The 11989-nt window shown below is 59.3% G+C and overlaps 1 protein-coding gene and 1 long non-coding RNA gene across 2 annotated transcripts; one reads left to right on the top strand and one right to left on the bottom strand.

Moving 5' to 3' along the window:
* Positions 1-324: 324 nt before the first annotated feature.
* IRX1 (iroquois homeobox 1) lies at positions 325-5657 on the top strand. The gene is made up of 4 exons (XM_070587241.1): positions 325-667; positions 3469-4507; positions 4868-4940; positions 5218-5657. The coding sequence occupies exons 1-4, from the start codon at positions 389-391 to the stop codon at positions 5273-5275; spliced, it is 1449 nt and encodes a 482-aa protein (XP_070443342.1). The 5' UTR covers positions 325-388; the 3' UTR covers positions 5276-5657.
* Positions 5658-10191: 4534 nt separating this feature from the next.
* Positions 10192-11115, bottom strand: LOC139077881 (uncharacterized). The gene is made up of 2 exons (XR_011530485.1): positions 10939-11115; positions 10192-10348 (listed from the first exon to the last, which is right to left on the bottom strand). It is a non-coding gene; the product is annotated as an uncharacterized lncRNA (long non-coding RNA).
* Between the last annotated feature and the right edge of the window lie 874 nt (positions 11116-11989).

The following is an 11989-nucleotide window of genomic DNA, read 5'->3' as shown; positions in this document are numbered from 1 at the left end:
GCGCGGGGCACCACGTGCTCACCGGGAGGGGCGGGAGCGGCCGGCGAGGGCGGGCGGGAGGCAGGGAGGGGGCGGAAGGGGAGCCGGGGGCGGGGCCAGCGCTCAAGGGGATGCCAATCAAAGCATCAACTTCAAATTGTGTCTGAAAGCCGCGCCGCCGAGCGGAGAGCGGCCGCCGCAGTCGGCGCGCGATCGCGGGTCCGGGCGCAGCCGGGAGCCGGGCGCCAGCGAGCACCGGGCCGCGGAGCAGCCACCGGCCCCCGCCTCCGGGCCGGCCCGAGCGCGCCCGGCCCGCCGCCCGCCCCCCGCGCCTCCCCACCCCCGCCTCCGCCTCCCTCCGCCGCCCCTTTAATACTTGCCCGCCGCCGCCGCCGCGGAGTCCGCGGACATGTCCTTCCCGCAGCTGGGCTACCCGCAGTACCTGAGCGCCGCGGGGCCCGGCGCCTACGGCGGCGAGCGCCCGGGAGTGCTGGCCGCGGCCGCCGCTGCCGCCGCCGCCGCCGCCTCGTCGGGCCGGCCTGGGGCGGCGGAGCTGGGCGCGGGCGCGGGCGCGGCCGCCGTCACCTCTGTCCTGGGCATGTACGCGGCGGCCGGCCCGTACGCGGGCGCGCCCAACTACAGCGCCTTCCTGCCCTACGCCGCCGACCTCAGCCTCTTCTCGCAGATGGTGAGTGCGCCCGGCCGCCCCGCGCCCTCGGCGCCTCGGGCGGCCTCTCCCGCGTCCGGCCGGCGCCCTGGGCGAGGGTGGCCGGGCGGCGCGGCGCGCGGCTGGGAGAGCGGGCGGCGGAGCCGGCGGGGCGAGGAGCGGGAGCGGCCGTGCTGGCGGGTTCGAGGCGGCGGGGGCGGCAGCAGCGCGAAGAGGCCGGCCGGGAATGGCCCTGCCGTCTCGACCCGGGGAGGCGGGAGGCCCGGCCCCGTATGGGGTCTCGGCGAGAGTAAGGAGGCCGCAGGAGCAGGCCCGGGGCGCGCGGCTCGCACTGGAGGTCGGGGCCAAACTCTCCCGGCGCCCCCAGCTCGGTCGGGGCGGCTGGGCAGGCGGGTGGGGTTCAGGCAGCTGGGCCCAGTTGACCAGGACTCCCCTTCCCGGCCCGCGGGCCCTGCTTGCGCGACCTCTTCAGCTTTTGGGCTGGGCCGGGAACGCTCGATTTCCTCCCGCCTTGATAGAGCGCAGATAGTTGTCTCCGAGTTTGCCAGAGGGAACCCTTGAAACCCTGGTAGAGTCGGTTAAAATAAACCTAACAATGGAGATCGGACGGGCTGGCGGGGTCTCTTAATGGCGTGTATGCAAATTTGAGATTAAAAAAAAATTAAGTCAAATAATTTTTGGCGTCTGAAACGATGTTTGCTTTGACTTTTCTAAGTTACCAAAGTTTTCATTTCATTTGCACCTAAAGAAAAGCACTCTTCGTCCCGCGTTACATAATGGAGGATTAAGGAAAACTGTCCCTGGGCTTAAAATAAATGGTGTCCTCTTGGTCTCCCGTCCCGGTGGATGCCAGATGGGGGGAGGGGGCTGCAAATTTAATTCCCCACGGGACATTGGCCAGTCTGTCGGTCTAAAGGATGCATTTTCCTTGGTCTGATCACAAGTTCGGGCTTAAACTTCGGGCTGCTGGTGAATTGCGCGCCCGGCGCGGGGGTCGGGGAGGCAGCCCCCTCCTGTGCTGCTGCCGGCGGGATAACGCAATTTGCAGGCACCCCCACTTCCCGAAGAAGAGACAGGAAATAAATACCCACCAGCTGTACACCAGCAAAGCAGCCGGTGCATTTTCCTGTAACTTTTCTTGTAGTTTTGAAAAGAAAGCCTATTTCTCTGAAAGCGGCCGCAGCTGCCTTTCAGATCGCTCGCTATCGAAAAAGATCGGCTCCCATTTTGTTCCGGCGGCCGGAATGCCGAGGAAGCGATGAGAGATTTACAAGGTATCCTTTCAAAAAGAATTCCCAGAAGAGACGAGGCCGAAATGTCTGCCCTGCGATTACAACCAAAATAATTGGAAAAGTGCAAAGTACATTTTGCAAAACGAAATCTGGCCAGGAAATCCTTTTCTCTGTGGCCTCGACCACCGAACTAATTAGTCCAAGAAATCTGCTCTTTACCAACTTTCTCAGAGTCGGGAGTCACCCTCAGCTAACACGACAATTCGACAATTTTTATATGGAGGATTACAATTTTTTACAGAAATTTAGAATACAGATGTGTGCCATTGGGGAAACCGGTGTGTGTTTGCAGGGGGAGGAAAGGAGCTATATGGTAAGGGTCTGCCCTCATTGTAGTGAGGTGGGGAGGGCAGATGTTTTATTTTTTACTAAGGGGAAACTATACAGTATGGAAATCCCCCCAAAAAGTGTGTGTGTTTTCTCGTGGTCTCCTGTCGGCTTGTGACAAATAAGTCTGAACCCAAACTCAGATTCTAGGCCTAAGGTTTTCAAGCCGTTATGATTGGGGATTTGGAAATCAAAAGATAAAATTGTGAGTGACTGTCTATCTGGGCAATTTATGATAATAATGAGGCCTAATGAGGTTGTTAGAAAGATAAAATGTTATTTACCAAAAAACCTGATGGGATAATTTGACTTGCTGTGTTTTACTACCCATGATAAAAAGAATATTGATTGCAAATAAATCAGAGGCTCTGAATGCCTGCAAACAGTTTGTGCTTGTTCGCTCCAGATCAAAGTCAAACTTAAGTGATAAAGTAAGGAGAAGAGGCCTAGGAAACCGGTTCTGCTCCTCAGGGCCAGCCGCTCCAGGCCCTCGCGTTAATATTTTACCGGATAAGCCTTCCTTTTGTATTAAAAAAAAATGGTGTTTTGTTATTGTTGCCGATGATGGCCAGGATTAAAATTTTAAATTATCTGTCACCACTACAGACCTTTAAGTGTGGGCAACCCATTATATGCAGATTTGGGAGCTAAAAGAAGTGTGCTTTCATTTTAAATTGCTGGAGGATTTGGGCTAAGGAAAACCCGGGATGGTTTATTTTGTTTGACCCCCTCAGGGTCGAAGGGAGGGGGCGTGCGGCTCTGGGTTCTTCACGTTTGGAGAAACTGTTTTATCAGCCTAGTTAGAAAGCTTTCCCCTCCAGCTAGTGTGAGATAAACCTGGAAATCCGGGCTTCTGGAGTTGTCGTCGGTGGTGGAGTAGGGGGACTGAAGGCGGCCTAGGGAAATGCTAGGGAGCCGCGGCTCCCGCTGTGGTCTTCTAGGGTTGTACAGATTCTGGAACTTTTCTCGAGTAACAAGAAAGCTCTCCGTGATCGGTAGAAGCACAGTTCCTAGAGGCGGCTGCCGGTTCTGAACCCCCAACAGTGGTGCACTGGGGGCCTTTCTGCTCTGGAGCGAACGGGAGTGGCTGCCCCCGACATTCCCAGTTTTGGGGACTCATCTCTCTCTCTCTTTCTCTTTCTCTCTGTCTCTTTCCCTCCCCCTACTCTCGCTCTCCTGCCTTGCTGGGCCGTGTGGCTGCAGGGCTCACAGTATGAACTCAAGGACAACCCCGGGGTGCACCCTGCCACCTTCGCAGCCCACACGGCGCCAGCCTACTATCCTTACGGCCAGTTCCAGTACGGGGATCCCGGGCGGCCCAAGAACGCCACGCGCGAGAGCACCAGCACGCTCAAGGCCTGGCTCAACGAGCACCGCAAGAACCCCTACCCCACCAAGGGCGAGAAGATCATGCTGGCCATCATCACCAAGATGACCCTCACGCAGGTCTCCACCTGGTTCGCCAACGCGCGCCGGCGCCTCAAGAAGGAGAACAAGGTGACGTGGGGCGCGCGCAGCAAAGACCAGGAGGACGGCGCCCTCTTCGGAAGCGACACCGAGGGCGACCCCGAGAAGACGGAGGACGACGAGGAGATCGATCTGGAGAGCATCGACATCGACAAGATCGACGAGCACGATGGCGACCAGAGCAACGAGGACGACGAGGACAAGGCGGAGGCGCCGCGCGCGCCTGCGGCGCCCACAGCCCTCGCCCTGGACCAAGGCTCACCGCTGGCGGCCGCCGACGCGCTCAAGCCCCAAGACTCACCCCTGGGCCTGGCCAAGGAGGTCCCGGAGCCTGGTAGCACGCGTCTGCTGAGTCCCAGCGCCGCGGCCGGCGGCCTGCAGGGCGCGCCGCACAGCAAGCCCAAGATCTGGTCACTGGCCGAGACGGCCACGAGCCCCGACGGCGCGCCTAAGACCTCGCCGCCGCCACCGCCCTCCAGCCATCCCGGCGCGCACGGGCCCCCAGCGGGCGCGCCGCTGCAACACCCCGCCTTCCTGCCCAGCCACGGACTGTACACCTGCCACATCGGCAAGTTCTCCAACTGGACCAACGGCGCGTTCCTGGCGCAGGGCTCGCTGCTCAACATGCGCTCCTTCCTGGGCGTTGGCGCGCCCCACGCCGCGCCCCATGGCCCGCACCTGCCCGCGCCTCCACCGCCGCAGCCGCCCGTCACCGTAGCCACGGGGGTGCTCCACGGCGACAAGGCCTCGGCCCGCAGCAGCCCCGCGCTCCCAGGTACCGCGCCCAGGGACATCTGCCCCGCCCTGGGCCAAGGAATCCGGAGCCCGGGCGTAGAGTGGGGTGGGGAGGGCACCGGCCCGGGAGGGTGAAAATACTGTGGCCACCACTGAGCCAAGGGCTGAACAGTAGTTCCTGCCTGAATTCAGGGAGTGAGGCCAGGGCTCTTGGACTCTCCCGGGAGAGCTTTGCTCTATGGGTGGCCAGCCCCTGGAAAGGGGGTTGTTTCTCCTGGAGACCCTGCGCCAGGGGTGGGAGGGAATGCGGTGGGCGTGGGGAGGAGGCTGCGCACCTCCGCCCTCCCCCCACCAGCCTGTCTCCCAGTCCTGACGCTCTGCCTCTTCCCCTCCCTCGCAGAGAGAGACCTCGTCCCCAGGCCAGACTCGCCGGCACAGCAGTTAAAGTCGCCCTTCCAGCCGGTGCGCGACAAGTGAGTGCCATTTGCTTTTACCCTGGGGTTGGGGGTAGGATTTTCGGGTCGGAGGCTGAGCAGGCCCGGGCGGCGGTGGGGTCTCGCAGTCAGTTTTGAAGGGGCGCTATCCACCAGCCCTGCTGTGTCCACACGGTTTCTCCGGAGCCGGGGAGCCGCCCGGGGCAGGCGACCCCGCCCCCAGGACGCTCGGCCGGCAGAAGCGGAGACGCCGGGTCCCAGCGTCCATCCACTGACGGTGCTTGTGCCTTCTTGTCTCGCTGTGTTTCCCCTGCAGCTCGCTGGCCCCGCAGGAGGGAACGCCGCGGATCCTAGCAGCCCTCCCTTCCGCCTGATCCAGGGTCATCTTTTACTTTTGCGGGGGGAGGGGGGAGGAGTTCGGGAGGGAGGGGATGAGGGAGAAATTAAGACAAATTCAGACTGGTGTAAAGGACAAATACGGCAACGACATCAACGACTCCCATCCATCGCTTTCTGCAGAAAGGGGCTCATCCCGGCCCGAGCTCGAGTCCCAGCAGCCTGGCCTCAGCCCGCGGCTCAGCGCAGGTGGCTGTCACCGTGCTCCGGTTGATTATCGGTTCGGTAAATGCCCCCACGTGCTTGTGTCTTTTTTTTTTTCTTTCTGTATATAGAGTGATTTCAGATTGTAAATAGCGCGTCAGCGAACTTGTCTAAATCATATATTTTTGTCTAATAAACTAAATGAAATGATGCCCACTGCTCTTGCCGCTGTGTGTGGCTGGGCGTCCGCTGGGGTGTCCCGAATCCTGGAATCCTGGCCGGGCCCACGTGCTGCGGCTTGGGGAGAGAGGCTCCTGGGGGAGTTTCCAACCAGCAGGCTGGTGTTTCTCACCGTCTTTTGGTTGCTGCTGAATTTGTTAACGTCGTCAGGAGGGCAGTTTCTTGTTAGCATTTTAATTCTTTCCAACTCTCAGGCGTTTATCTGGGGCACGCCTTTCTTCAGGACAAAAATGAGTTCGATTTTCGGCAGTTTATGAAACGATTTCTTAAGGTGGGCAACAATGGGGGAAAAAAAAGGAAAAGAATTTTCAATCGTGTCCCCTAAAAGAGAAGTTAGGATTTGAAGTCCCTTTATAACTAGTCTCAGCAGTGTGTCTGTCGTGTCGGGTCGTCTCGGAGCTACAGTGAGAACATAATGGAGTATGCAGTTTTGCTTTGAGTGTAGTTTTAGTTATTTGGTTAAGTCAAACGTGGAGAAATTGGAAAGATCTTTCAAATTGTCCTGCTGGGCGGGCAGGGCAGGGATGCAGCGCGTGAGTTCTCTGTGCGTGAGAGCCAGGGGGCTGCGGTAGCAGTGTGGGGTGACAGAGAGGGGAGGGGCTTTGGTCCCCCGGGTCGTCTTTAACCTCACGCGCTAAGCACTGGGCGCACCGAGTGAGCCCAGGAGCGTATAAACCCCTAGATGGCCGCCGCCGGGCCTGGGAGGCAGCTGGGAGCGACTGCAGGAAACAATGCGGGACGGAGCCAGCCTCGGGGGCGCGCGGGTGGGAAAGGGCCCACGAGCCCCGGGAATCGCGGCGGTCGGGGCTGCGGGGCCTTTCGGAGCGGGATGCACCGCAGCAGCCTGCACTTCCACCAGGGCGCCGACGACAACTTTATGTTGAATTCGTGAAAACAGAGAAAGCAAACATTTCCGAAACTGATAGTGAAGCCGTGGGCTGCAGGGGAACCAGCCCACCGGGGAAGCAGCAGGGCCCCCGATGCCGAACAGGACCTCCGCCACACGCCCTACCCAAGCCAGACAGTCGCCCTCGAGCCCTTTAGGGACCCCTGGTCCCGGGGCTGCTAGTTCTGGCGAGGGGCGCGGCTGTCTTTTCCCTGGGTCTCCTCTGCGGCGGGGAAAGGGGGCGGCTTTCGCAGAGGACGAGGGGGCGCCACCCCAAGGCGGCTACCTTCCTCCCTGCGGGCGGGGCGCCACGTCCTTCTCTAGCCACCACCCCCTTGTCTGTCGGTTTAGCGGAGAGAGTCCCCTCCCCGAGGCTGGAGGAAAAGCGGCGGGAAGGAGGCGCGAAGGGCGCGGCGGAGGGCGCGCGTGGACAGACGGCACGTGGGGGGCGCGGCGGGGCTGCGGGAGCCGCGGGAGGAGCGAGGCGCGGAGCCGAGCGCAGGGCCGGCTGGCCGGCGGCTGGGGCCGCGCTGGAGCCGCGTCCGTCTTCCGAATGGACGTGCTGGAGGCGCCCTCTATGGGCCGAGAACGGAATGGGGTCCTGATGGCGGCGCGGATCTCGCTCTTGGGGCGTGGCGCAAAATCTGGGGCGGCTGAGCCTTGGGGGTGCCGTTGGCACGAGCCTCGATTGGTGGTGGTGAACCCTTCTCTGTGTTCTTGGGTGCCACCCACTCGTTTGAACTTGGGGCAGGGAGTGCCGGGCCTCTAGAGTGGGCATTTTGGAGGAAGGGGTGGGGGCCAGGCTCCATGCGGGGCGAATTCAGAGAGGAGTTCCTCGTCTATGCTTCACGCTGGGGCTTCAGGGGTTACCACAGCCCTGGAACCCCTCATTCAGGAGTTCCTGGAATCGAGTCTCAAGCCTCCATCCTCACGTCTGGGGCCAGATGGATTCCGTGTGTGGCGAGAGCTCATCTCGAGAGCTTTGACCCGTGGTGTCCTGCTCCTCGGATAAGGAATCACGTTCTCGGCCCATAGACATGCTGCTCTGGCATCCAAAATGTGCTGGGAGAGCCTTCTGGGTGCCTGCTGGAGGCGGCAGGTGTGATCCAGGTGGGCGGTAGAGTTTTCTGCCTTGCCGCACCCACTCTTTTATTTCCCAGAATCAAATCGGATGGTCCAGTAGGCATCGCTGCTGGCACACCCCCTATTTCCATTCTTTTTTCTTTTTTATCCAGTAGATTTGGGACCCCTGGAAGCTGCTGCCCAGGTGTCGGGGTCAGCACTTTTTGTCACCAGCGGGGTTCCAGGCCTCAGACCCCAGTGGCCTAGAAGTCGTGAAGGGTCGATCTGTGTGCCCTCCTGGAGACCAAAGCTTTCCATTCAAAGAAATAGGATCACCAGCCTCATAGCTATTTTTCTCGAATGAAAAGCTAGAAATGAATTTTTAATGGAATGTTGGAAAGCATTTCTGTTCTTTGTGCACTATTTTTTACATCTTTCCCAACAAGGGCAGTCACACCCAGGGATGAGCGGCACCCATGGGGAACGCCTGCTTTGCACAGCATTTCAGCTCCTAAAATATCTGGGAGTAGACTAGGAACCCCCTTTTCTTCTAAAGCCAAAGGGGAAGTTCTCTGGAATTTTCTGCACGTGCAAAGGTGGTCTCCCACCCTCCCCCTACCTAGGACAGTTTCAGGGAGTGGCAGTAGTTCAGTGACCAGCAGGGAAGAGACAGAAGTCGAAAAGCTGTAGGGGTGAGAGGTGTCCACAGAATTAATGTTTTCACTTTGGCACCCCCTGCTCCGCAGGTGACAGGTTCCCTATAGAAAGGACACCCCGTGTCCCAGACAGTATCTCCTCCTCTATCAGATCTTTTTAGGGGGAAGGGTAAGAAATCTGGTGCAGAGACTCTGTTCTCTCTGCTGCAGTCCATTTCGGCGCCAAGGTGACAGGGAGATGGTGGGAGGTGCAGGCTGTCTGGATCAGGCCCCCCATGCCTGGCATGAGGACTTGGGGAGTGGGCGCAGGCCCCATCCCAGTCGTCGACCTGCTGGAGTCTCTGACATCTCTTCTGCCACCACCATCCTTCCCTCCCTCCTCTGATCAATTATATCCACCAGCACATTTATCTCTTTTGCAATATGGAGAATTCATATTCATATCTTGGTTTTAGCGGTCTGACACTGATTAATGTAATACTTGCCGTGGCTCGGAGGGGCGCGCCACCCGATGAATCATGCCCTATAAAGTTTCAGTTGTCCTTGTAGATGGGACTCTGCCAGAGAGTGAGGAAGCAGGAGAGGGAGGGAAGGAGGGAGGAGGACTGAGAAAGAGGGCAGGGTGAGCCATGGCGCCGGGGTGCCCTAGGGCTGGCAGTGGCCTGGGCCCTGACGTGGAGGGCTCGCCCGGCCCTGCCCCCTCTGCCCAAGCCCCTCTCCTGAGCCCAGGACTGTGTTCCAGTCTTCTCCAGCCTTCTGGATGGCACGAGGAGCCCTGAAGCTGCCTGGCTGCCTTGAGGAGGCAGAGTTAGGGTAGGGCTGGGGCTGCCTGATGGAGACTGTGGATGTATGGACACTGATTTGGGGAGATTGGATGCTGGAAAGCTCTCCAGAGAGTGTGACAGGGCCCAGTTTACCAGTGGGAATGAGGTTTTGACCCTGGGGCACCCAAGTTAAAGGTGGGAAAAGAGGGAAAGAAGCCAAACCCACGGAGGGTTACTGGGTGGGAAGCTGGGGGTTGGCTCCTTGTAAGTTTGGGGTGCAAGGAGGTAGAGACTTGGAAGGCCCAGCCAGCTTCCACTGGTCTCTGCCCACCGCCTGTGCTGCATGGGCCACATCATAGGACCAAACAGTGTGCCGTGAGGCAGCCCGGCTCTCAGGCCTCCCGGGACCCAAGAAGGGGAGGCTTTGGGGTACCTGACACTGAGTGTACCTTCTGGCCGTGTGTCTTGCCAAGTCCCAGGGAGGTGGCAGGGGGCAGCTAAGGGATGTGGGGAGAGACCTGCTAGCATCTTGCTGGCCCCAACTGCAGGTGGTGGCTCCACGTGGGGAGGGCAAGTGGGGGAGGGTGTGGTCCCAGAATAGAAATCCAGGGTGGGTGGCCTGGAGTGTAGCTGGGAGGTCTGCGGTGTCCTCTGGGGGTGGTGGCAGAGCCCAATAGCCGGAGGGGTCCCCTGAGCCTGTGTGGAGAAAGCCAGGCCCCCCAGAAACCTTTCTTTCCTGGGCTCTAGCAGCCCTCCCTGGGGCGTGGGACGAGTGTCTCCCAGTAAAAGTGGCACAGCAACCAGCAACTGCCCGCCCTGCTCTTTTCCAGCGCCCCACTGCGCCAGCGGCTCTAATTATAGCTCCAGAGCTGAAAGGCCTCGAACGTCATCCCTTGGGGACTGCTGGAGGCCTTTTGTGCCCCAGCTACTGAAGCTGGATGCCGACCCCCTTCCGCCTCCTCATAAGGACTTCTGGAAATGGGCCCGCTTAGGGCGGCCACAGAGGGGGACAGAAGGAGCCCACTGACCTCTCAGCACAGCCAGCACGAGGCCTGGGGCCCACAATACTTTGAGAGGCCCACGAAAATGTTTTAATGTCTTTTCAAGTGAAAAAAAAATAGTAACTTTTAGGTCGAAGAGAGTGTGTTCATAGATATCAGTGTATTCATCTTTATACCAACGCCGTTGGAACCTGCTTGGACGCTTGTTTTCAGTGGAGCCAGAGGCTCACTGCGCAGGAAAGTCACTATGCTGCCCCGGCGGAGGACGCCCTGGAGCGGCCTCAAATTCTGGCATGTCCTAAAAGAGAAAGCAGAGAATTGAGGTGGCCTAAACCCGAGAGAGGAGCAAGGGATGGAGCCGCACGCCTCGGTGGCCTCTCCATCTCACATGCCCGGAAGCAGGGACCCAGGGGCACTCAGGCATGGGTTCTGGGGCGAGGGGTTGGGGGCGCCCAGGCCCGTAACCGCAAAGGTGTCCGCACTCCGAGTCAGCGCAGAAAGCACCGCGCAGCCCCCACTGCGCCAGGCGCCCCGGGAAGGAAAGGCGGCGAGGGGGCAGTGGCCCCGGAGTGGGCAGAGGCCGCGCGGCCCCCATCCCCTGCGGCGGGGCGCCGGTGGCAGCCCTTTCTGCGCGCTGCTGTTTGGCTTCTGAAGACGCCGCGGGGGTCTCTGATCCCCTAATCCATTTACCCAGCGTCCCGAGCGCCCTGGCTGAATGCGGGGACACAATGGCGAGGCGGCACCGGGGGCCCGGTTGGGGGAAGCCGGCGCACCCAGCTAGTCCCCCGCCTCCGCGTCTGGTCGCCGACCTCATCGGCCCACTGCCCCCGCGGCCCGCACCGCCGCTGCGCCCTGGGCTCGGTGGCAGAACGAAGTGGTGGGACTAACCGAGTTGAAGTCGTCTGAACCGAAGGGCTGTTTTCCTTAATTCCCCCTACTTCAGACTGCCCTTTCGCCTGGGGAAGAACTCGCCGCCATTCTCCGCTGCGTATTCAGGTCTGAGCGCAGGCGCTCCGGGAGGGGCTCCCGCGCGCTGGGAAGGTCACGCAGGCGGCTGGCGCCCCTGACACCCGGACGACAATCCGAGCTGGTCACTTGCAGTCTCGGCGCGTCTTCCCTCTGTGTCTTTTCCTGTTTGCTTGTTTGTCGCTGCTGTCGCTTTGTTATTGAATTTTAAACGTATGCTTAATTGCCAGGTCCTCGGATAGCTGCAGCAACGTCTGAAAATATTAAATACATCTGCGAGACGGTGGGCAAGAGAAATTAAAAAGGTGCTCGCTGCACTGAATGCTAAAAAGATCGCACAATGAAGTGATTAACATTTTTATGAATAAAATTAATCACGCATTAACTCTTCAGCACACTACATCTGAAAGCCAAATGTGGCCGCGCAGCCCCCCTTCTGACACCCAAGAACTTCGGAGGCCCCTTGGCCCAGAGCAAACAGCCAGCCATTAGGAATTTCAGAATATTTATGAGAGGATTAGTCACTAAAAGATATCTAAATCTGAGGCCAGGAAAATAAAACCTCCAAAAATACCACCACCGTCAACACACATAGGGCAAAATTAAAACGCAACCATCCTTTTTTTCCCCTTCAGCAAACTCTCAATCCGAGGGGCCATTTCCATTCTCAGATATGCACATGGGCTTCTGTGGAGCGGGTCAAGGAGGGCATCAGGAGGCAATGTGGCAGGCCGACAGAGGCCCAGGCGGGGCCCTCATCCTGGGCCCACTGCTCTGGCAACCCCAGATCAGATTGGAGGGCAGAACTTCCGCATTATTAAAATTTCCAGTCTTCCAGATAATAAAGTACGATTTCTCCTCTCCTGGCCTCCCCCCTCCCTCCCTTCTAATCTCTTGCCGCTGTGGTTTTGGGATTATTCCAGCAGGCTGTACAAAGGGAAGCGAAGGCATCTGAAGTGTCATTCTACGGCTG

The sequence above is a fragment of the Equus przewalskii genome, chromosome 20 (genome assembly GCF_037783145.1).
Source record: "Equus przewalskii isolate Varuska chromosome 20, EquPr2, whole genome shotgun sequence".
Taxonomy (NCBI): domain Eukaryota; kingdom Metazoa; phylum Chordata; class Mammalia; order Perissodactyla; family Equidae; genus Equus; species Equus przewalskii.
The sequence above is the reverse complement of the archived record's forward strand: the minus strand, read 5'-3'. Positions and strand labels throughout refer to the sequence as shown.